We start from the raw sequence: 23094 nt of genomic DNA, 5'->3' as shown, positions 1-23094 counted from the left end.
ACAGAAATAGTACATTTTTCTCTTCAAATTCAGAGGAATTGGTATTTGGACAAGTAGCAACTTGTTTGTGGACTGCAGGGCATTTTGTTAATTGTAAATTACAATTACAGTATCTAGTCCACACTAATACATATATTTTTAGATCACATTTATTATTGTGAATTTTGCAGAATGTATGTAAAATAAAGCATTGACTTTTTTTTTTTTAAACATCAATCCTTACATCGATACCTCTGAACATCTTCAATAATGCTTTTTTAATGCCATTTAAGGACTTAATTTCAGCACAATCCATTTAATGACTTGTTGCTAATTAATGACCCGCAAGAACCCTGTTACAAGACAAGAGTGGAAAAAGTAACTTCTTGCCTGGTTGATACTGGTTAAATGTCTCTTCTATTTTCTTAAACAAGACCGATCCAAAAGTGTAATTTAGGTTGCCTTTAACTGGAGACAAGTCACACAAAACAGAAACAAATAAAAAGGGTATTTCCATCTTTTTAATTAACAATGCATCCCTTTGATAGGATTGTATGTTTCTTTAGGTCATCAATGCCCCCAAAACATACTGTACACAATATACAGGGGAAACCACGATTCAGGCAAAAAAAACAAAACAAAAAGAACTTATTAAATTATAATACAGTCTTGAGGAAAATATAAATAACTTTTTTTCTTCTCTGGTTGAGCTCACTATGGTACAGACATTTAATAAATAGATCACATCTGACATCACTCAGCTGATCTATGAATCATCTCTCTATGAGTCCATTTGTGTAGCAGCATTAGAGCAAAAAACAAGCCAATGGAGACAGAGATCAGTCCCATCCCATCTCCCCGGCAACCTTGTACAGATTATTTAGTCACCGTCTTCCGTCTCAGCCACAGTGATATTGCATTGTGGGGGGAAAAAAAAGAATCTAGGGTATTCCTACTCTTACAATGTAATGGCAACCTTCTTGAAAAGAAAAGTGTTACAAGCAAGAAACAAGGTGACAACTTGGCCCATGCGTGTTACACATGCAGAGGAAGTGAAGCACGGAGGTAAGAAGGCATAGTGTTGGAGAGCTGCTGGGTTTATGCGGGTTTTGGTGCTAAATCTGTATTAAGTCATTCTACACAATGAATAGCAGATACAGCGCACTTCTTGACTAAAAAACACTAGCGTACCAAAAATGCAATGGCTGAAGAAGAACTTAAGCAAAAAGGATGTGGTAATAACAAGCATAAGACTACATGCTATTCTCCTCATGGACTTCATAAGGGTGGCATATACCGCATAGCGCTTAAGATGACAATACTACAGATGTTTGATTGTCTGAGATACAAGAAATAGGAAAGGAAACCGTCGTCTGTGTTGACTGGAGGCTACAAGTTGCGGGAAAAGTGAGGAAAAGAGAAGCAAAAACACGCGTGGCTTGTACAGATCACAGGCGGGTGAATGTGAAGCACAAATGCTCCAGATCCTTAAAAAAAAACAGCAGGACTCTTTTTTAGTGTTTTGTTTCATAGAGAGAAAAAGCACACAGGATCTGTGGACTCACTGGGTGGGCAATGAAAACAACCTCTGGAAGGAGACAAAGATTTTTTTTTCTTTTGAAACAGCGCGAGTCCTTTGTCCTTTTGATCCATTTTTTTTTAATGTATTATTGAGTGTTGCAATTTTGCCAACCCTCAGCAGACCGTATTTGGTTAAGCTGCTCCTCTTTTTCGCCCCTTCCAAGAAATCTGAAACAGCATTAGGCGGTTTGTTTGTTACTGCTCATTTGCTTGAAGAACAGCGAGTGACGAGACGCTCCACTCCTTCACTTCTTCCTTGGCTACTTGTCTTCCGTTTTGAGCAACAGAGACACACGCCAAATCTGCTCCCACCCTTCAAAAGCGTATCTGATGATCAGGCTTTCATGGTTCAATGTTGGGTGGCGTTCAAGGGCTGGTAGGCAAGACCCAGGTGAGGGAGGATGATGATCAGGATTCCGCAGGAGAGTCCTCTTCCTTTTCAACAGGTTTTGGCAGCTTTGTCAGGATTAACTCTGCCTCCTCGTACATCTAAAATAAGCAAGATCAACATTACATCTATGCTGACTTGAATGCGGGAGGGGAGAAAGAAGTAGACTTACTGGCATGAACTGCACATCCTGGAAGAGTTCCTGTATGAAACGTCTGGAGGTCAGGCGAAACATACAGTGGGCTAAGAGGTGAGACACCTCGGAGTACAGGCAGATGTCATCAAATGCATACGGAAACTTCTCTTTTATCCTAAAGGAAAATTAAAAAATTAAAAATTAAAAACGCAATGTAATGTTCGGACTACAAGTTGCAGCAATCAAAAAAACATCATGACAAAGTTAAAAAAACTAACAACCCCGCATAGTCGCTTTTTTTGTTTTTGACTTTTTTGGGGCAATTTGTGGACATTTTTTGGACATTTAATGGCAATTTTCTGAATTTCTCTCTTTGAATGTTTTCTTTTCTGCCTTTATTCAATTCTCTGACATTTTTTGTAATTTCATGGACATTTTATGGTCACTTTTAGATTTTTTTTAGGTAGTTTTAAAAACCTTCACCTACCTTTTGTCTCTTTTTCTTACAACTTAAACTTTTGGACTGACATTTTTTTGAATATTTAATTGTTCATTTAAAAAAAAAAAAATCTGAATCATATTAATCTCTACTATTTTTTTTTATAGATCCACAGGGAGCCACAAGTGAGGACTTAAGAGCCACATGTGGCTCCAGAGCCGCAAGTTGCAGACCCCTGAGTTAGGGGAAGACATTTTAAACTAAAAAACAAAAAGAAGCGAAAGTTTCAAATTCAACTGGGACTCATTTGCTGCCGCCAAAACAATTAGGGGTATGTTTGTAAATATGCCTTGAGCGTGCACTGCTTCACTCTGACCGTTCGGATACTGGGGGCTAGTGATGGGAAAATGAAGCTTCATGAAGCACTTGTGATATATATTTTTTTTACTCCCCTAGATTGTGCTCTTGGTTTAAATATGAAGGCTAACGCAATGGGAATTTCCACTGCATCTTTAAACCAAGAGTGCCATCTAGTAGGAGTAAAAAAAAAATAAAAAATAAAAAATCACAAGTGCTTCATGAAGCTTTTCATGAAGCTTCATTTGCCATCACTACTTCAACTGGGTCTTGTTTGCTGCCATCAACACAATTAGGGCTGTGTTTACAAATACGCTTTGAGTGTGCACTGCTTCACTCTGACCGTTCGGATACTTGGAGCTAGGGATGGGGAAAATGAAGCTTCATGAAGCACTTGTGATATATATTTTTTTACTCCCTCTTGGTATATGCTAATGCAATGGAAATTGATTAAATTTCCACTGCATCTTTAAACCAAGAGTGCCATGTAGAGGAGTCAAAAAATATCACAAGTGCTTCATGAAGCTTTTCATGAAGCTTCATTTGCCATCACTACTTCAAAGTACCCCCAAAAAAATGGAGTACCGGAGCACGTTCTAGGCACTCTAACTGGGGAGACGGTGCGCCCAGTGCATCAGCCACTACAGACTTCAAGCATGGGAGGGAAGCGCGCTCTGCCTCTTCGAATATACACACTCAGAGTGGTGTTAGGACATCAGAGTGAATTTTCAAAAACACCCTAGGGCAGGGGTGGCCAAGTTCGGTCCTCGAGAGCCACTATCCAGCCTGTTTTCCATGTCTTCCTCCTTCAGCGCAGCTGATTCTAATGATCAGTTCATCAGCAAGCTTTGCAGAAGCCTGACAACGATCCTGATCATGAATCAGGTGTGTTAGTGGAGAGAAATATGGAAAACAGGCTGGATAGTGGCTCTCGAGGACCGAACTTGGCCACCCCTGCCCTAGAGAATGGGGATTTTGGGTGCCTGAGCTCTAATTTTAATATTCACACAAAAAAAAAAACATCAATTACGTGAGAAGTCCTGTTTCGTGGCCTTTGGTCCCAACTGACGAGCTGAGGTTGATGATGAGGCGAAGCACCTCTTTTCTTAGCAGCACTCGAGGGGCAGGGCCGTCCTCTAATATGGCCTTGCCACCTATAGAGGATGACATAACAGGTTTGAAAATATGGCTCTGCTGCCAAGCACTGCTTATGTGCTTGCAAACAAGATGAAGGCAGTTGTTTTCTTCACCAATGACAATATCGCTAGGTGTGGGCGTGCAACAGATGGAGCCTTGTGACACGGCGGCGTCACTGCAGCCTGACACGCCGGAGAACTTGGACTGAGGCATCACCTCAAGACGATGGCCACTTTGGCCCCCCCAGGATGGGAAGTCGACATAGTCTGGAAGAAAAAGTTGCACTCAATAAATAGACCTGAAGGAAAGTGTCGATTTGGGAATGCACCAGCTCGAAGTCCGATTGAAAAATCTGCGAGGTGTGGACGTGCAATCACCTGTCCGAGCCCGTGTACTGTTGCTTGGTGGCTGTGCGGGGTACCCGAGGACAATGGCGCCTACACAGTAGAGGCAGTTCTCGTCAGTGTGATCCTGCAGGCCCGTCTCATCCGAGTCTACAATGTGGTTGGGGCAGTCGCCTCTATTGGCGATCAGCTCCGAGATACTGAACTGCTGCTTCAGTATTGGGAGGGCAGGACGATCACCTACAGGGTCAATAATTCACAAATTAGCATGATCTTTAACTACCGTGTTCCTTTTGCAGACACACGCTGATGATTACCATTATCGTCACCAAACATAAAGCGTTTCCTCTCCTCTGAAGGCGGGCTTATCCTCTGCTGAAAGTACGCCGTGTCTCGGATGTGGAACATATCGTTGATATCCACAGGCAGCGCAAGACCGATGTAGTCATCGCTGCATCCATAGGTGGCGCTGGAGACCATGGAGCGCACAGAGGAGCAACGTTGCAAAGTGCTCTGGTTGATTGGACTGAGGAGCTCCTCTTTGTCCAGGGAGGCGAAGCTTAGAGCCTTCAAGAACCTAGGGAGGCCAAGAGGAGAGGTACGTGAGAGGATCCGGGGGGAGAGACTGGGAAGGAAAGATGGGGAGTAGCAGCAAAAAATGGTGGATAAAAGCAGAGAGAGATTTGGTGAGGAGAGTGAGAAGATGGTGGACAAAAGGATGACAACACATAAGAAGCGACTGCCCGTTCGAGTGTTGAAACACAAGCTTCAAATTATAAAGCAGAGAACTGACTGAGGTTTCTTTCAAATGGAGGGACACATTTTTCATAACATTTTTCATTGTGGGAATGTTGAAGCATTTTTATTCTCCACAATTTTTGCCGTGTAACAACTCCCAGATAATACTTACTTACTTAATACTAAAATTTCAACTTGCTTCAAAAATTCACACCTACCGGAGTATAAATCGTCTAATTCCACATTACAGCACTTACATTATTCGCACAATTTAACGTTAAATATAAACTTTTCCTCGTTCATTTTCAATGGGACACTTTTTTTTTGGACACTTTTCAAAATGAATACGCCATAAGCCATGATTTTTGAACAAGTTAGGTCAGTGCTTAGAGCAATTGCCTCCACCACAGAGAACCTGGGTTCAAACCCCGCTTGAACCACATTTTAGGATACCCGATGGTTCCATACCAACTATCATATCAGGAAATGGATTATAATTCCTCTGAAATGATTAAATCCCACTTTAGACAGATAGCATTTCAAGTTTTCTTTTTATTCATTTGTCATCTAACTACAAGTAAAAATTTGTCATTTTCACATAATTTATCTTTCAATTTACTTCATAAGCACATGCATTCAAATCTTAGCATTCGGCTAATAGCATTCACCTTTACAGCATTACCACGCAATTTTTTCAGAAATTGCCCTTTGTCTAATTTATGACAACATTGTGATAGTCGTATTTATTCATAAATATGGCCAATGTGGGGGAGGCCTTGTATTTTATCCCCCCCCCCCCATTTTATTCATGAATATTTAATTCATATATAATATTATTATATGCGGCCGAGACAAGCTTGTTTTGTGAGAGCGTGTTAAATTTGTGGCAGAGAGAATTGAGAAAGTACAATTCCAGTATGGGATGCACCGTGTCACACTCATCAACTCATCTTGGAGGTCTGTCAGCCTCAAGGAGCTGATTGTGTATATTTTGCTTCCATCCAGGAAATTTAAAAAGGATGTGGATCATTGCCACAGATAAAGAAACCACAAAGTGTGAAATAAGAGCGGGGGGTTCAACTACCTACCTACCAACTTTGCCACCATCACCTGTCATTGGAGCCTTGAGTTGCTTCATTGGATGTAAACATGCTTGTGTAAATATGATCAGCAGTCAGATTTGTGGGATTGCTATGTGTAACTAATACTAACAACCAAGCTACAAGGGACTTTCTGACAATTTCTACAGGGGTCAAAGCGCTGGTGACGACCTCTGTGGGCATAGTGGCAACACAGAAGAGTAAAAGCAGACTCGCACTAAAATCTAACTAACGAGAACACTGGCAAGGTCCACCCACCGCGGCACCAGCGTTCTGGACAGTCTGTGGTATGGACTTAAGACGCTGGAGTCTGGGCAGGTACTTCTCCTATCTGATATCCTGACAAACACAGCAGAATGTCCACGAAGCAAAAACAAACCTGTGACTCCTGATGCAGACAGAAACACTGACCTTGCCTTAAGATTGATGCTAACAGTATTAGGACACCCCGCATATCAATATATTGCTTTAAAAAAAAAAAGTGAAAATTGGAAGAAAATCTAGAGTTGCTTGTCCCTGTTTTTTTTTTCTCCAATTAATCTTACACACAATTAAAAGACCATTTCAGGTCAGAGGTCACTGATGTTATCACAATATCTGTTCTAATAGATCCCAACTAATTGAGTACGAGGTGCAACTCACTCAATTATTTGGTCCATGGCATTGTATGCTTTAATACAGGGTTTTTGCAGATATCAGCAAATATCTGGCGTCGAGCCAAAAACTTTTCATGAGACACCAAAAATGGCTTTGGCACAATGCCATAATGGTTTGGTTCAATCATTAAAAATAAATTTTCAAAGAGAATAATCCAGTTTCAACACTTTAGCTTGGTAAATACTTTGTAAAAAAAAAAACGCCCACATGTGTGGACTGACCATACATACATAATGTATGTATGTATATATAACTGTTTACTATTACAGGGTTTTCGCAGGTCAGTAGCAAGCATTAAAGCCATTAAATAAATTTTGCTGAATTTAAGGCATTAATAAATATGATATCCAGAGGCATTGTTGCTAATATTTTATTTTACATACAACATTGTGCAAAGGAGTCACTATAACACAATAATTAACGTGGTTTATTTATATATATATATAATATATATATAATTTTTTTTTTAAATGAAAATCACGTTAATTATTGCTAAATTGTGTTATGGTGACTCCTTTGCACAATGTTGTATGTAAAATAAAAATATTAACAACAATGCCTCTGGATATCATATTTAATGCCTTAAATTCAGCAAAATGAATTTAATGACTTTAATACTTGCTACTACTGACCTGCGAAAACCCTGTAATAGTAAACAGTTGAAAATGATGACACTCATGAACCATTAAGAAAGACAAAGAAAGAATAATTGAGAGTGATTTTGCTACATAGTTTCCATAGCCAAGCTTTACCTGCGAGGTGTGAGTCGGGAGTCCAAGCTGCCAGTCTTCATAGTGATGGTGTCTGTGAAGAGCACATCTTTTGCAGGTGACGCCAGTGCTTCACTATGGGACAAAGACGGGTGTATCCTTTGTTGCTGCAGCCGCTTCAGTGTGGCATAGCCCAGAGCGTCTCTTGGGCTGGTGTACATGAAGCTGCAGTCAGCGAGGCTCTTGATGGTGGTCACCGAGGGGGACTTAAGAGATTGCGCTCGACGGGGGAGCGTGTGCGAGGAGCCGGGTGGTACCAAAGAGACAGTGGAGGACTTGGATGCAGACATGTGGTTTGTTTGTGCCTGGGGGGCGAGAGGGGACAGCGTTTTGACAGTCTTGGCTGAGACAACCGTGTTGAGGCTAACGCAGTCAGAAGAGTCCGGTTCGGGTTCGGAATGCTCGGGGTTTCCAACGGTTTCCCTTGATGGACTGGAGCTCATGGAGCTGATGCCGCTGGTTGTGGTGTCCGTGTTAAAACTCTGACTGCGGCTTTTAAACTGAGTACCTCCCGCGCTTCCTCCTCCTCCCACAGTACCCCCACCCGATGAGGAACCTCCATCTCCTCCGGCCAGACGCTCTCGGCTGCTCTGCTCCCGTTCTCGACACGGATGCTCGGCGTGCCCTGCCAGACCACTGAGTGCCAGGCCTGAGCCTCCTCCCCTGGCCAGCTTTCCATCTACAAGATGCTCCTCAGATCCCCCTCTGGTCCCGACAAATGAGGTCTCCAGGCTGACAGTGGGACTCTTTGGCATTCCTCTGCCATTTAACACAGTGGTGAAGACATCACCCTGGTTTGGGCTGTAGACAGAGGGCTCCGTCACTGTCCGGTTTCGCCTCATCTTAAACTCAGTTGGCGTGCGGGAGCCCGTCGAGGTCTTGGGGTCACTTGTGGAGCGCAGTTTCTTGCTGGGGAGAGATAGGGAGTTGAGGAAGCGTGCACGGACAAAGCGTGTGGAGGCCAGGATAGTGAAGGGGCTGCGGTCTTTGACGGGTTTGGAGTGTATATAGAAAGGAGCCTCATCTGACTGGTCCAGAGCATCACATTTGTCATCGTCCAGGATGTACATGTCTGCAAGCCCAAAATAAAAGATTAGTTATTATGTTCTGCAACAAAAAGTAATATATCAGCCTTGCATACTTGGTTGAGACTCGCTTTCACTGTTGTGACGGGAGCTGGTGGATTCAGAGTTGAGACTAAGCGTGCTTGGTACGGATGATAGTTCAGAGGTCAACTGGGTTTCAACCTCATCTGGAGTGACTGGCCACAGCGTCCTGCGACTGTGTCTGACTGCATCCCAACCATACTGCTTCAACATCTCACACCCTTGCCTCGTCTTGGAGATCACTCCCAGCACATAAACGCACGTACTGTCAATATAAACAGATTTTAAAAAATTAGGTGAAAACACAGAGGACTCTCAAAGCGTTAGTTATTACACCATGCAACTTTGGTAATATTTATTCAATTCAGTGTTACTGTTGAATAAATGTAATATATAATAAAGGAATACTAAGTGATAGGCAGCCTGAAAAAAAAACCCAATAACGGCAAATCCTTTTTCTTTTAATGCTTACAAACATGGGGTCTTGAATAAGATGCATTTAAAGTGTGTGTTTTTAGTGTGTGGTGTAACCCCCCACCCCAATTTTTTTATTTTTTATAATAATAATAAAAAAGGCCTTACCCTCGAACTGACAACACCTCGCAGTGCTGTGCTAAAGCAATCATGTCAGGGATGACATTCTCCTCATGGAGGAGATTCAGGCCCCAATTCGAAGAGCCGATGTTGCCCTGGATGGAAATGAAACAAAAATCCGGAGATATTATTACCTTCAGACATCATTGATAAAGTAAATTAGAATAGAGCTATCAACCAAAATGGATGGTGTCTTGATAACTTCATATTTTTTTGGGCATAGATAATGGATTAAAAAAACAAAAGTAGCCCTTGTGCTTTTTATAAGTGTACTCGCCAGAAACCACTTACATTTTGAATCCCAAACTTTCAATACTACAGAAGGATCAATAAGCTTGTAAAAATTAAAGTGTGAAAATCATTCATTCGAATATTAACTTATATTAAATGTTACTGACTAGAGCCCAGAGAGCAGCCTTCAGCTGTTTGATGCCCTCCCAGGTGTCCAGCATCGGGGAGCGAACCGTGTAGCTGAGGTCAGGAACTATACTCTGGAGATTAACAAACAGAGCAAAGAGGTCCAAATAAATCTGCATGATTTTACATAGAAAGAAAATGTGGCAGATTAGCAAAATTCCAGTGCAACATCCTGTAATTACCTGAGTCTCCAATAGATGGCAGCCTGTCTTATCATGGACTAGCTGACCATACAAGTGCACAGGGAGATAGACATTTGGTCTTTGTAACCTAGAGACGATCAATTAAATTAGACAAAAGTCGTTTTGACTGGTATTTAAATGTGAAAAATAGAAAAATCAGCTTCTTAACCTTTGGTTGCTGCGTCTCACATAGTTATCGCCATCAACGGGTTTGCGATAGGTTGTTAGTGCTTCGTTGAGTTGCTCCTCTATCAGGTCTACGTATTTTAGGTTGTATTCCTGCAATTCAAAAGGAAATCACATCTGGCAAATACACTGCATACTTTTTAAACAACAGGTTAAAAAAAAATCATCTGCAAAATAAATCAATACAAGAAGCTCCTGTGTGTACCTTCTGCCATTTATCGAGCTGTTTGCTGACATAACCCCTCTCATTGAGGTAAGAAAAACCTTTAGGTATGGACAGGAACCTGCAGTAGAGACAAAATATAGTATGATTGTAAGAAAACACAATGATGTGACTATGCAATGAAAGATCTAGCAGACATTAGGCAATTCATACCTGAGGAGCAGAAGAAGGCCTTTGTCTCCTAGGTGAGACAAAGCTGGTTTCAGCTGGATGAGCGCATGAAGATTGGCCTGTCAAATGAACAAACATATTTAGTCAGACAACAGAAGTTGCTTCTTCGGCATTTCAGTCTTTGATCGCAAAAATATGTGTCACTGGATTTACCCACCAGACCATGATTTTCTGTTTAACTAGATATTACAGTACAGACGTAAGAGTGCCCCAATTTATGAGTTTTTGACAACAGAAGGCAGTACAATGTCAAAAAACCCACTGGAGGCTTTAAAGGGATACAATTTCATGGCTAAAACATGCAGGCATGTGCATAAATGAGAATATGTGATTGTGAGCATGACGTGTGTGTCTCTCCATGATCACCTTGTCCTCACAGGCTTCGTCCAGAATATCGAGGGCCTCCATGGACACAGCCTTGCTGTGGTCGTGAAGCTGTGTGACCAGCAGCTCCATGCCCCAGCTGCTAAAGAACTCCACGGCTGCTCGCAGCAACACACGGAGGTGCTTGGTTGCATACAGTCTGCAGGTCTGCTCACAAGATGCGTTGTTTGAGAGAAGAGGAACACCATTTGATTTTGATTTTTTAATTATGTCTTATGCTCTGTTATTTTATTGTACAGTAGTTCTTTTTTCTTAATTTTATTATGTTGTAGGGTGACCTTGAGTGTCTTGAAAAGCGACTAAATGAATTATTATCATTATTATTATTAAAGAATAATACAGTACCGGTATTATCAATTAAGTCCAATAAAGATGAATGCTAAAACGCTAAATCAAAATGTTTCGAAAGTTGAAAACCTGCATGTCAAGTTACCATTTCATTATTTTATATATTTCCTAGGTCTTAAACTTACTGTCCCTCTCCCTTCACAGTTTGAAATTTCATATTTTAAATAGGGGTGTCAGGCAATTCAATTATTTAATCGTAATTAATCACATGACTTCAATAGTTAACTCACGATTAATCGCAAATGTTATATTTGTTCTAAATGTACAATAAAATGTACATTAAAATATTTTTCCCTATGTTTTCATACTCTTGCTAACATAAATGTGGCTGTATCTTTTAGTTATTGATACAGCAATTTCAAAAATAATTAATAAAATTGAGTTAAAATTACAAAGATGGACTGTACTGCAAAAAAAAGGAGTGTGATATTGATTTGTGTTGAGGTCATTCTTCTGCCACTAGATGGCATAATTGCATTTGTAAGACGGTGACAGCTCAGTGCATTTTTCTTTTCACATTAAGAGCTATCTAATCTTTAACATGAAATAACTTGTAAAATTCTGCACATTTTAAAATTGTAAAATACAACTTGACACCAGCCTCCACAAATATATGCATTATTATTAAATTTATTACTGCTAAATTTTGATGTTGCAACTAGAATTCCCCCAGTACAGGCTTTCCAAGTAAGCGGCTGTTCATTAATTGCGTGTTTAAAAAAAATTGTGTTGTTAAAGGAACTTTAAATTAACTCAAAATGAACACATTAATTTTGACACCCCTAATTTTAAACAATAATTTACACCAGAGAATATGTCCAATTCTCCCTCCTTATCACAAATACAAATACATTTGTGTGTTTATGCTGTTGCCCTACATCAGTAGCAGCGGTAAGGATCTTGGAGAGGATCACCCTTGCCAGACCATCTCTGCTGTAGTCCAGTGTGGCTACAGCAAGCTTCAGCACAGCATCCTGGTTCTTTACAGAGCACAGATTCAGCAGGCTGCAAAAACAGAAAGCAGATAGAATTAAGCTGTGTAAATGCGCATGGACGAGAATGCGGCAAAAATGTGTTAGGTTGTTCCTGTACACTCACCACTGAAACAGGCCACATTTCTCCAGCAGTTTGACTCCCTGAGAATGTGCAGAGAGTGTCCCCAAAAAGAGAAAGTAGTGTTGGCTAAGTGTGGTGAGCAGGCCGTTAGTTTGCAAGCAGCGCTCAGGCTTCAGGCCTGCAGACGAAGACAGCCATGATACCATATCCCTCACGAGGTCCTCCAGGTAGCCATGTCCATCCTAGTAAATAAAGGGAGCCGCGAAAGACCCAACAGGACAAGCAAGTTAAAAACAAAGTACACAATGACATGAAATTGGAAATTTGTTTCTAGATTGTTCTCACCTCATCTGAGTCCATGAGGAACTCAACAAACTGACAGCCAACCACAGTGAGTTGTCTCGCCTTAACGTGATCCAATGCCAGCCCTGCGTACAATTTACTGCTGGGCTTATAGAAGTACAGCAGCCTCCGCACAAACCTGCATATCACATGCAATAACAAAAGTGAAATAATCAGAAACATAGATTTATATATCTAGGGTATGACGGTGTAGAGTTTGTCAATGGCTCTCACTTGTGCATTTGTTCATCTTTGTTGTTCCTGAGATTTACATTTGGCCACTAGGATGGGAAAAAAGGTATTTAAATACTATTATTGACCCAAAACAACAAGAGGGTGCATGTGTGTATTGTTGCCTGACCTTTAGGATAGTGCCAATGAGCAACCAGTTCCACTCTAGGTTTTGCTTATGGTTGAGAATGTGACTCTCTCTCAAGTTCATCATCAACGCTTCCTCTGTGTCCTTAACAGAGAAATACAGAAGTAACAATTTGAGTGAAACTGGCAGAAGCTTTTCAGGGTCAACTAACCATCAAAAGTAAAAAATAAATTGACAAGACCTTTTGTGTGAAATCATCAGTGAGATCATGCATTGTGCCAAACAGTAGATTTGAATAATCCTCAATAAACAAGTACTGTACTTCTGCTTGTTAGTATTGCCTACCTTAAGACATCAGTCCTAAAAAAGGAAGATGTGCTAATTTGAGCTTATCAGTGAACAGCTTACCTTAATAACGTAGATGTCCCTTTGGGCCCGTGAGTGTGACTCTCTGCGGCTATGTGAGGACACAGACTTGCGGATGATGTGGTCTAGATAGAGACTGTGTGGTTTGAAACCTTTCTTCTTCCTCTCATGGAAACGCTTCAGATTGTTGACAGCTGCACTTGCCCGACTGAATCAAAATTGAAAAGTAATCCATGATGGGGTCAGGGTTTGAGTTCAGCTCATTGTAACGAGAGAGAATTCAAGCATGAATGTACTCACAGTCGTTTTTCCTGCGGGATGTCAAAGGAAGCTGCCATGTTGATAAGGGTGGGAAGGCAGTGCAGGTGGTGACTGTGGGTGTGTGGAAGGATGGTGTTTGCCTAAACATGGGGACACAGGTAGCGGGAAAAGCCTTGATTACATATGCTATTCATGTTTGTTTATTATAGGGGTGTCAAAATTAGTGTGTTAAATTAAAGTTCCTTTAACGGCACAAATTTTTTCAACGCGCAATTAATGACCGCCCTTTACTTGGAAAGGCTGTACTGGGGGAATTCTAGCCGCAACGCAGCAGACAAGTCCACGTCAAAATTTAGCAGTAATAAATTTTATAATAATGCATATATTGGTGGAGACTGCGGTCAAGTTGTATTTTACAATTTTAAAAATGTGCAGTATTTCACAAGTTACTTCACGTTAAAAGATTAGATAGCTCTTAATATGAAAGGAAAACGCACTGAGCTGATACCGTTTGACAAATGCAATTATGCCATCTAGTGGCAGAAAAATGACCAACACATCAATATCACTCGTTTTTTTACAGCACATCTTTTTAATTTTAACTCAATTTTTGGAGTTTTAAAATGACTGTATCAATGACTAAAAGATGCAGCCATATTTCGATTAGTTTAACATTTTTTCCACTTCTAAGTTAACAAGAGTATTAAAACTTAGGAAAACATTATTTTACTGTACATTTAGAACAGATATAAAGTTTGCGATTAATCGTGAGTCAACTATTGAAATCATGCGATTAATTACGATTAAAACATTTTTAGCACCTGACACCTTATATATATATATATATATATATATATATATATATATATATATATATATATATATATATATATATATATATATATATATATATATATATATATATATATATATATATATATATATATATAGGATTTTCTCACAGTACAGAGAAACAGCTTTTACCAGCTTCAGAATTAGTCACAGACTCCACCTTACCATATGTAAAAGCTCGCCTAAAATGATGGTGGCCCTGACAGCAAGAGGATCATCGTTGCTTGTCACCACTTCGACAAGACCCTGAAGACAGATAAAGAAATGTGATTTAAATGAAAGTAAGCAAAAGATTTTCACAAATACTATGAAAATTTATCTAAAACAACAATATATGTGACATTTGAAGCAAACGAAATCTGCCTGGTATAGAATTAAATTAAAAGGAGGAATGGGATTACACATGCTGAGTCACTTTGTCTGGCCCGCACATATTACTTCCAAGGCACTCACCTCTAGCAGCCCACTGGTGATGAAGGCAGACAGCACAAATGCTAAATAGTTATCCATTAAATCAGGTCTGCAATTGAAAAGATAAAGAACCATTTCATGAGCAATGTAAAGGGTAAAATGTCAGCTTTTTAAATCTTTCGGTCTTACCGTGAGCGAGCCCTATGCGGAAGAACAACTTTGGCCTCAGCGGCAACAAACCCATCAGAGAGTCTCCACGTGTCCTGAAACCTAGTCGGATCTGATAGGGAAGAACAAATTGTACCATGTGTAGAATATGGATTCATATTTGATCATTAGCGGGCAAAACCTTGTCTTTCTACACCCCTACTCAACTTCTACTAATGGTAGGTGTAAAAGCTATAAGGAAGACAACCGATATTACGCACCAACACTTAATAGAGCCTCTATGAAATCTTGGGTCACGATGGGCACAGGGAGTCTGAATATCTCATATAACACCTCCAACAAGCCTTTCTGCAAAGAAAATGTTTAGAAAGATAAATAAAATGTATAATGCTTAAAATATGTACAGCAATGTTTACTGTTTAATTGTTTGAAAGACTAGAGGCAGACAAAGAATGTACAGTACAGTTCACACTCACCCTAACTTCCACATTTGGTATGCAAAGTAAACCAATTAAAGACTGGATTCCAGAATTACCAGGCTTGCATAGGTTTATAATCCCTATTAGAAAAAAAAACATGAATTTTAAAAACAGCAACTTTAAAACAGGCAGGCTGAGTTTTAATCACAGTTGAGGCCTTACCAGACCAAGAGCGGAAAGCTGCCACTACGGCCATTCTACTTGATAAGAAACGTGCCTCTTTGTCCTCTCTGTGAAAAAGAAAACACACATCCATTAAAAACAGAACGCTGTGTTCCTCGCACAATACATCATTATTAATGGACCGGAGAGTCTTTCCAAAGACTGTAAAGAAAACTTTTCAAGCACGAACAAACTTGCACAAATACAAAACTGAGAGTAATAAAATAAATAAATAAAGATACTCGCTCAGAGTGACGTTCAGGGGTTACACGAATAAGTGCGATTGACAATCACTCAGGTGAGTGATTAAGGAGTCAACAGCCCACATAATAAAGGCTGTCTCAAAAGACAACATAGAAACCCTTCAATGTTCACAGTGGTCACTAAGATCACAATACAAGAAGAGTGAACAGACTTTCACAGTTTGTTTCTTTCTCATACCACACACACACACACGCGCACGCACACGCACACACTCACTTGAGTTGGCCTTCAGCCATGTCTGCATTGTGACGATAGTGAAAATCTGTGAAAGGCGCGAGGATTTGCTGGAGGGCAACAAAAACAGACACAGAACAACCACAAAAGATCAAGCACACTTGCTTAGACTTGACAAACGTAATAATTGTTTACTTGTTCTCAGACATGATGTGGAATTTCACTCAAAAGTTCAAAAAAATCCTTTGGCTGTTTGACTAATGTCATATGACATCCATGTGGCTAGTGTGACTATTGATGGATGCTTTGGTCCAAGTTGCTGTTTAAACAATAAGGCTATGAGGGAAACACTGTGAGTAACTAATGAAAGCAACATGGGAAGGAGAGGGCCAAGCTATGGCTGCTAATACTGACATCCTCTACACTGGCTCATTCATTACTCTACATGGGGTGTGTGTGTGTGTGTGTGTGTGTGTGTGTGTGAGTACCTCTAACTCTACATCGACGCGCACGTACTGACGAGTACGTGGGTGGTTGAGAAGATGGAGGATGGTTGTGATCAGAGCTTCATTGATGCGGCTCAACTGACAGTCTATCACGCTCTTCAATATAGTGCTTAGGCCGCCCCGTTTGGCGACCACCTCTGGGTTTTTCAGGGCTACAGGGAACAACAACAACAACAACAACAAACATACTACTTTAACATATTACTGATTGGGTGAGACCAAGATACAGTACAAGAGCATCTTCTCACCTAGCTCACAGACAATGGCGATGGCTGCACGGACCATTCGGTCCCTCTCTTGTAGTCCGTCGGTCCCCACAGCGATAAGAGAGTTTGCAACAGAGGTGGGGAAAAGCATTGCATTGACAGTGATGATCTACAGAGGGCAAGAAAGTAAGGGTGTTAAATCCAAATGTTGGACCAAAATACATTTTCACGATAGCTTTTAATTTCGTTTTTTAGTTATTTATTAAGAAATAGTAATACAGTAGAGAGTCATAATATACAAGCCAAAAGGTGGTTTGCCATGCTGTCTAGGACTTCAATACAGTAATACCAAAATTGTGTTTGTGTGACAAGCCAAGGTATGGTACAATAATTATGTCATTTGTGCTGTAGACCGAAAACATTTGGGTTTATGAATATGAGACAAATCAGCATCTGCGATTGATACATAATTTAGAAGCAGGCATGAGCTGGAATCAGATTCTGACAGTACGATTACCTTGAGCAAAATTATTGTGGTATCACGGTATTGTATTGCAGTTACGGCCCTAAAATGTATTATTTGGAAATATTTTGGTAAATGAAAACAACTTTTGATAAACATGTACCAATACCATATTGAGTACAAATGAAAAAATGTGAACATTCTGAGGAAATCGTAATGTCACATCACTGGTGAACTACTGTATTATTAGAACAGGCTACTCAAGGTCCTTTGCGGCTACCTAATGCCCACGGCTGTTCGGCCCACCAGTGATTCTAAAAACATATAAACATTAATTTTTTTTACAATCCAGACCCATTTTTGCTGACAAAAGATTCATTTTTTTGCAAATCCTTTGCATGCAATAACAGCATTAAACTTGTGACCCAATAACTTCACCAAACTTTTGTATTCTCTTGTGATGTTTTTCCAGGCTTTCACCGCAGTCGTCTCATGTGCAACTTTTGATCTAACCCAAATGTTTTCAGTCCACAGCAAAAATAAAACAATTGACCTCACTGTTCTAATACATTTGGAGGCGAGTGCACATCATGAACCCAAGTAGTTGCCTTAGGTCGATCGCGCTTTCCTAAGTACAGAGCCTCCCTCTGTGTGTTTGTGAGCAAGGGTGTATGTGTGAAGAAGGTTTACAGTAAAGGACTGAAGCTATAAATAGCCTTGACTGCAGAGTTGCGCAGACCATCCACACACTGACATTGCTGCGAACCCAATGACCTTTGTGATGGTGATATGACAGAGGAATTTATAGTGATTGTAAGAGGCACATTCCTCCAGCAACATCACGGCAAGCTTACAAATTAAGTAGACACAGAAAGGTTCTAGAAGACTGGAAGAAATGTGTCTACCTTTCGGACTAGTCTCAGAGCCTGAGTCCTTTCCCCTTCGTTGCTCTGCTGGATGTCAATGCACCTAAATAAATACATGATATCTTTAGGACAAACAAGCAGTGGGAGAAAACATTCACGGTGGTATAGCACCATTCGAATGAATCAAGGTATTGACATCAAAATCAGCAGTTACCTTGCTATCAAATAATCCACTTGTAGATTGAGGACTTTCTGCAGCACAATGGTGTCACGAATGAGGTAGCGGAGTGCCCGCAACCCAGCAGCACGCACTTCCTTAGCCTCATTCAGTAAAGCTAGTCGCAGACTAGGGGGGACAATGCATTCAGATGAGTCCAAAACGGGGAAAGAAAACAGTAGAAAAACAAATTAAGACGTTTTGCATATCTACAATGTAGCCTATCTACTGGGAAACATTTAAAATTCCATCACATTTCTAAATGAAATAATGAATCCAGCGAAAGATAGAATGCCTGACTGATGTCTTTTGGCTGCAGAAATTCTGAATTAACAAATTACAGGAAGAGCACTTACCATACAATGATTTCTTCGTATGTAAACCCAAAGATTTCCTCATGGTGTCTAACACTGCATAGCAGCTGCAACATAGAAATATTTTATTACAACAATTATAAAGTCACTTGAAAAGTTCACTTCTTTATTGTAGTCCACACAAAAGTAATGAACACTAAACTGACCAAACAAAACCCTTTTAGGAGGGAATAGCATTTCTTTGGATCAATTCCCTTTCACTGCTGATGGAAAGTTCTAATTCCAAAACGCAGAGGCAACATATCTCACTAGTAGCATTTATCATCTGGTGTTTCAAATGTACTTTCAAAAATGTAATTTTGAAAATAATTTAAAATAGCCCATTTTCAAAAAAAAATGTCAACAATGCAGATAAAAATCATGTAGATTGCATGAGACAAAGAAGGCAACCAATCGGGCATGTTATCTACAGTCTCCATCATGGAGCAGCACTAACTAAGAGGGAAGCTGCACGTGAGTAAGACAGGTAGTGAAATGTATCTTTGGATCTCAACATGAATCTTCTAAAGCAGAAGCAGCACCAGAGTCTACGAGAGAAACGGGAAGAACGCTGTAGCGGGATTGGATGAGGCGTCGAGAGGGTGTTCTTGACTAACTCGGATGTCAGAACCCAAGCAAGCAGGAGGAGGGGAGAAGAGACTCCACAAGGGATATGTGACATTCTCAGGGAGGGGGGGGGGGGGGGGTAGGTCAACCTCATCGTCCAAGAACCCTTTTAAGGTATCAGAAGCAACAGAAACACATGCTAGATAGAGGATGTCCCTATCTTGTTGTAAACAGGAGAATTAATAAGGTCTATGAATTGCAATCACGCAAATCCGACTCTGTCTTGGCCTTCAACCCATGATGTTGCAACCGGCTCAACAATCAGTCACAATATGTCCTGAACCGACAACCAAAAGACATAGAAGACATCAGAAAAACGTTTTAAAGCAAATATTTGCATGGGTTGATGTATTGGTCTGTTCTATCAATTCAACAAGACATTCCAAATCATCACCTTAAACTTAACACTTTTATTAGTGTTAATGTGTTTATCTTAAGAGAAAGACAGCAACAGAAATGCTTGAGAATATTTTGGATTAGACACCGAAATATAATTGTAAAATATTACCTTGACAAAGTTGTTCAGGTGGCCAAGTTTTCGCATATTACTGACTCCATGTGGTTTGGCCACATTTTGAAGGATTTCCCTGAAGTTTTCTGGTGGTTCTACAGGACAAAGAAAACGAAACACAAAGAACTACTGTATAGTACAAGTAATAGGTCAAATCATCACATAAGTCAGGGAAGCGTCATTGATATGATGCAGGAAGGAAGTTGGTTTATCTGGTCAAACCAATATTGTGTGTACAGTAAAGACACAGTCTAGATGGTAAATCATAAGCCTGAGAGGGGAAGTGCTTTTTGTTTTCAATTCCGTTTACTACTTTATGCCTAGTGTAATGTTGCTTACTTAGTTGTTTATTTGCCGTAAAAAACATAAAATTCAAAAAATAACCATAAAATTAAAAAAATACAATTATTAATGGTAAAAGAGACAAAATGTGGGGTCATTTCTATACTGCTGATCATGTTCAGGGTCACAGGGCAACAGACCATTCTCATTTTTAGTTAATGGCAAGGCTGACACAGGATCAGAAAACTATTCATACTCGCATTCACTCCTCCAAGTACTTACATATGTCAGTGCTCAACAAAACAGAGTAGAGACTTGAAAAGGTCATAACATCTTAAAAATGTGATTAAATAGAGTATAATGTAGAGAAGGTTTTTTTTTTTAATCAAATATTGTTCAAAACTATTATTTTTTCTTGAACATGGCATGTTTCACTCAAATAACACTTTTTAGAGTAACAACTTCCCATTAAAACATAACACAAAACTAGACAAGCAAAAAAAATACAGCTGTGAGTGTAGAGAGTATGTTAACTACAGCATTCAAATAAAAACGATATTTCCCTTTTATAACACAATGGTGCCTTGAGATTTTGAGTTTTTTGAGATATGAGCCATAGATCAGCCAATTTTTTGTTGTGACTTGGGAGTGCAAACTTGAGATACAAGCACTGTATGGTAGCAAATGACTGACTCAAGTCACAACATTGGGCAGTTTGACATATAATTAGTAAATATTCTTGAGAAGAAAAAAAAAAAAGACTTCAAGCTTTTGATTGACGCTACTGCCAAACTAAACATACAGAGAATTACATGATGTGTATTTAAAGACACCAATAGAATTGAATGAAAACAGATTTTAAACTGAAAATCAGTTTTGATGTAACCAAACCGAATCAAATGGCTACATTTCAAAATGTACTATTCTTGAATCGTATCGCACCCCATGTATCGAGATACGTATTGAATTGTCTTTTATGAGACATGCTTACCAGGTTTAAATCCGTTTAATGTTGCTGCTGACTTGTTTCTTTTAATTTAACAAACTTGAACGGTTTGGGCTTTGGAAAGCATATTGTTACACTTTAATAAATATGTCAAAACCAACAGTTGTATCATATTGAATCAAATCGTAATCCCACGAAATCCAACCAATTCAAAATTGTTCCCCTTAAATGTAATTTGGACAGATACACACTTGAGTAGCCATTTGTTGGTGTTTCTCTTTCCATATGCAGAAATTACGCACGTACACATTTGTGTGTGTGTTTTTTTATGTAGCTGACCTCCATAATGAGATATGTATGGGAGTGGGAGTCATTCTGAAAGGGAGCAGGATGGGACGGAGTCATTTTCACAGGGAGTGAGACAGGATTGTTGTGTTTTTTAAAAAATTTTTTTTTACTACTGTCCAAGACTGGGACGGAATAGCATTTTTGCGGTGGGAGTGGGATGGGACGGGAGTGAAAATCCACTCACGTGTCACCCTCTATCCCACACCCACCCGACAAATATTTTCCCAGGTCGAATTTTGTTCGCAGTCCATCCCTAATCGTCAGGCTTAACAAGTTTTATGGGGGAAACCCTGCATCTGTGCATTAAAGAAAATGCTAAATAAATTCAAACAAGTACACACAATTCATGTTTGTAGATGTATGTGACTTAAATAAATAATTGAACACCATCAGTGATCAAGAACATTGCAACAGTCAATTCAAAGTAGAATTTCAAGCACTCACAAAAACAAAGCATGCGTAAACAACTACCTCATACTTATATGACTAAGGCAAAGAAAACTAAAATGTTCAACGGTCATGCAAACAAAGTCATTCATGATAAACCTTCAACATGCTGGAAAATTTGTAGTGTATCATGTTCTCGACATAAACTCATCTGGTTAAATATGGCCTAAAACGCGTTTGAGTCTATCTAGTTTGTATTTTGTGGTTGAGGATTTTAAACTTAAACCCAGTAACCAACCGTTTTACACTAGGTATGCTGTACATAATAGTTAATTTCCCTATCCAGTATGAAATAGCTCATGTCCATCAATACAGACATCAGCCATGTTATCAACACTGTATGAAATAATTATATGCTATACGCATTCAATGTATTTCAATGCCAGTGCATGCCTCGCAAATTAAAAATTAGAACGCAAACGAGATCATATGTATACTGTACAGTGAACAGCCAGAGAGGTTATGCAGCAATGATGGGAGTCACTTTTAAGAGGCAGTGCACCAGCAGATCATCCCTGCACAGTGCACACCATGTGCTGTTTGAATGCAACTCGATTGTCAACCTTAAACTCCGATTTCACATGGAAGACGAATGCGTGGCAGCAACATTTGTGGATGTTTTGCCTAATAACAGGCTATCCTACCCGCTCGCCAATCAAAACAACGGAGTGTCGTCATGGGTGGTTAGCTGTGGCAGCTAGCTACAGCTAACTCAGCTAGTTAGTTAGCTGAGCTCGCGAACGTCTGTTATTAAAGATGCGGCTAGAAAATGTTTATTACTCTAAAGAGAAATGAAACAAACTAAGTGGCATTAGCAAGCAAATGTCAAGTGGCAGCGATGGGCCTGCGCTTTTCGTGGGTTGTGTTTGGAAATAAATATATGCATCCATATTGAACAATAATCGCTTTCAGTGTGATGTGAACAAGCCTTTGCTTACCCCTGGTCAGATCCAGCGGTACGTTCTCTTCCCCGCTGTCATTCCGACCTGTCAAAAACACACACAACGAACGTTGAGGGGGAAGACGCCCAGGTCATCAGCTGCCTCGGAAACTCTACATTTGCAATATCCCAACAACAAATGCAGAACTGAGTCGGCTTTTCCATGCTTACCTCGCATCCGAAGACTCCGGATAGGACGGCCGCGGAAGCTGGCCGCCATGTTTCCAGGAACATCCACAACACCGGAAACTTCGTGGTTTCTCGCGAGAAAACAAACAACGGGGGTGGCTG

At 40.0% G+C, this 23094-nt stretch overlaps 1 protein-coding gene across 4 annotated transcripts; it reads right to left on the bottom strand.

The window, feature by feature from the left end:
• Positions 1–480: 480 nt before the first annotated feature.
• Positions 481–23094, bottom strand: LOC144048864 (rapamycin-insensitive companion of mTOR-like). Of its 4 annotated transcripts, XM_077561291.1 has the most exons (38): positions 22975–23093; positions 22802–22849; positions 19838–19935; positions 18706–18770; positions 18347–18478; positions 18172–18235; positions 16846–16972; positions 16580–16749; positions 16134–16201; positions 15654–15721; positions 15489–15571; positions 15273–15360; positions 15034–15124; positions 14887–14953; positions 14599–14679; positions 13621–13721; positions 13363–13528; positions 12997–13098; positions 12870–12916; positions 12639–12774; positions 12336–12535; positions 12116–12242; positions 10872–11036; positions 10488–10564; positions 10317–10395; positions 10095–10204; positions 9926–10013; positions 9725–9817; positions 9315–9421; positions 8768–8997; positions 7609–8698; positions 6458–6538; positions 4679–4938; positions 4395–4601; positions 4131–4283; positions 3911–4034; positions 2121–2259; positions 481–2049 (listed from the first exon to the last, which is right to left on the bottom strand). In XM_077561291.1, exons 1-38 carry the CDS (start codon positions 23021–23023, stop codon positions 1969–1971), a joined length of 5262 nt encoding a protein of 1753 aa, XP_077417417.1. In that variant the 5' UTR covers positions 23024–23093; the 3' UTR covers positions 481–1968. The 4 variants fall into 4 exon arrangements, with proteins under 4 accessions (XP_077417417.1, XP_077417418.1, XP_077417419.1 ...); XM_077561292.1 differs by lacking the exon at positions 6458–6538 and having other exon boundaries at positions 4679–4986; positions 22975–23092; XM_077561293.1 differs by lacking the exon at positions 6458–6538 and having other exon boundaries at positions 22975–23091.

The sequence above is a fragment of the Vanacampus margaritifer genome, chromosome 3, assembly GCF_051991255.1.
Source record: "Vanacampus margaritifer isolate UIUO_Vmar chromosome 3, RoL_Vmar_1.0, whole genome shotgun sequence".
NCBI classification, from domain to species: Eukaryota; Metazoa; Chordata; class Actinopteri; order Syngnathiformes; family Syngnathidae; genus Vanacampus; species Vanacampus margaritifer.
The sequence above is the reverse complement of the archived record's forward strand: the minus strand, read 5'-3'. Positions and strand labels throughout refer to the sequence as shown.

Bases quoted from the DNA above. Each gene is read 5' to 3' on its own strand.
- LOC144048864 (XM_077561290.1), bottom strand. From the start codon at position 23,023: ATGGCGGCCAGCTTCCGCGGCCGTCCTATCCGGAGTCTTCGGATGCGA. The intron at 19,936-22,801 runs GTAAGCAAAGGC...TTTGTCCTGTAG, and splicing joins ACCGCTGGATCTGACCAGGG to AACCACCAGAAAACTTCAGG. The intron at 12,775-12,869 runs GTGAGAGCCATT...TGTGATATGCAG, and splicing joins AAAGATGAACAAATGCACAA to GTTTGTGCGGAGGCTGCTGT.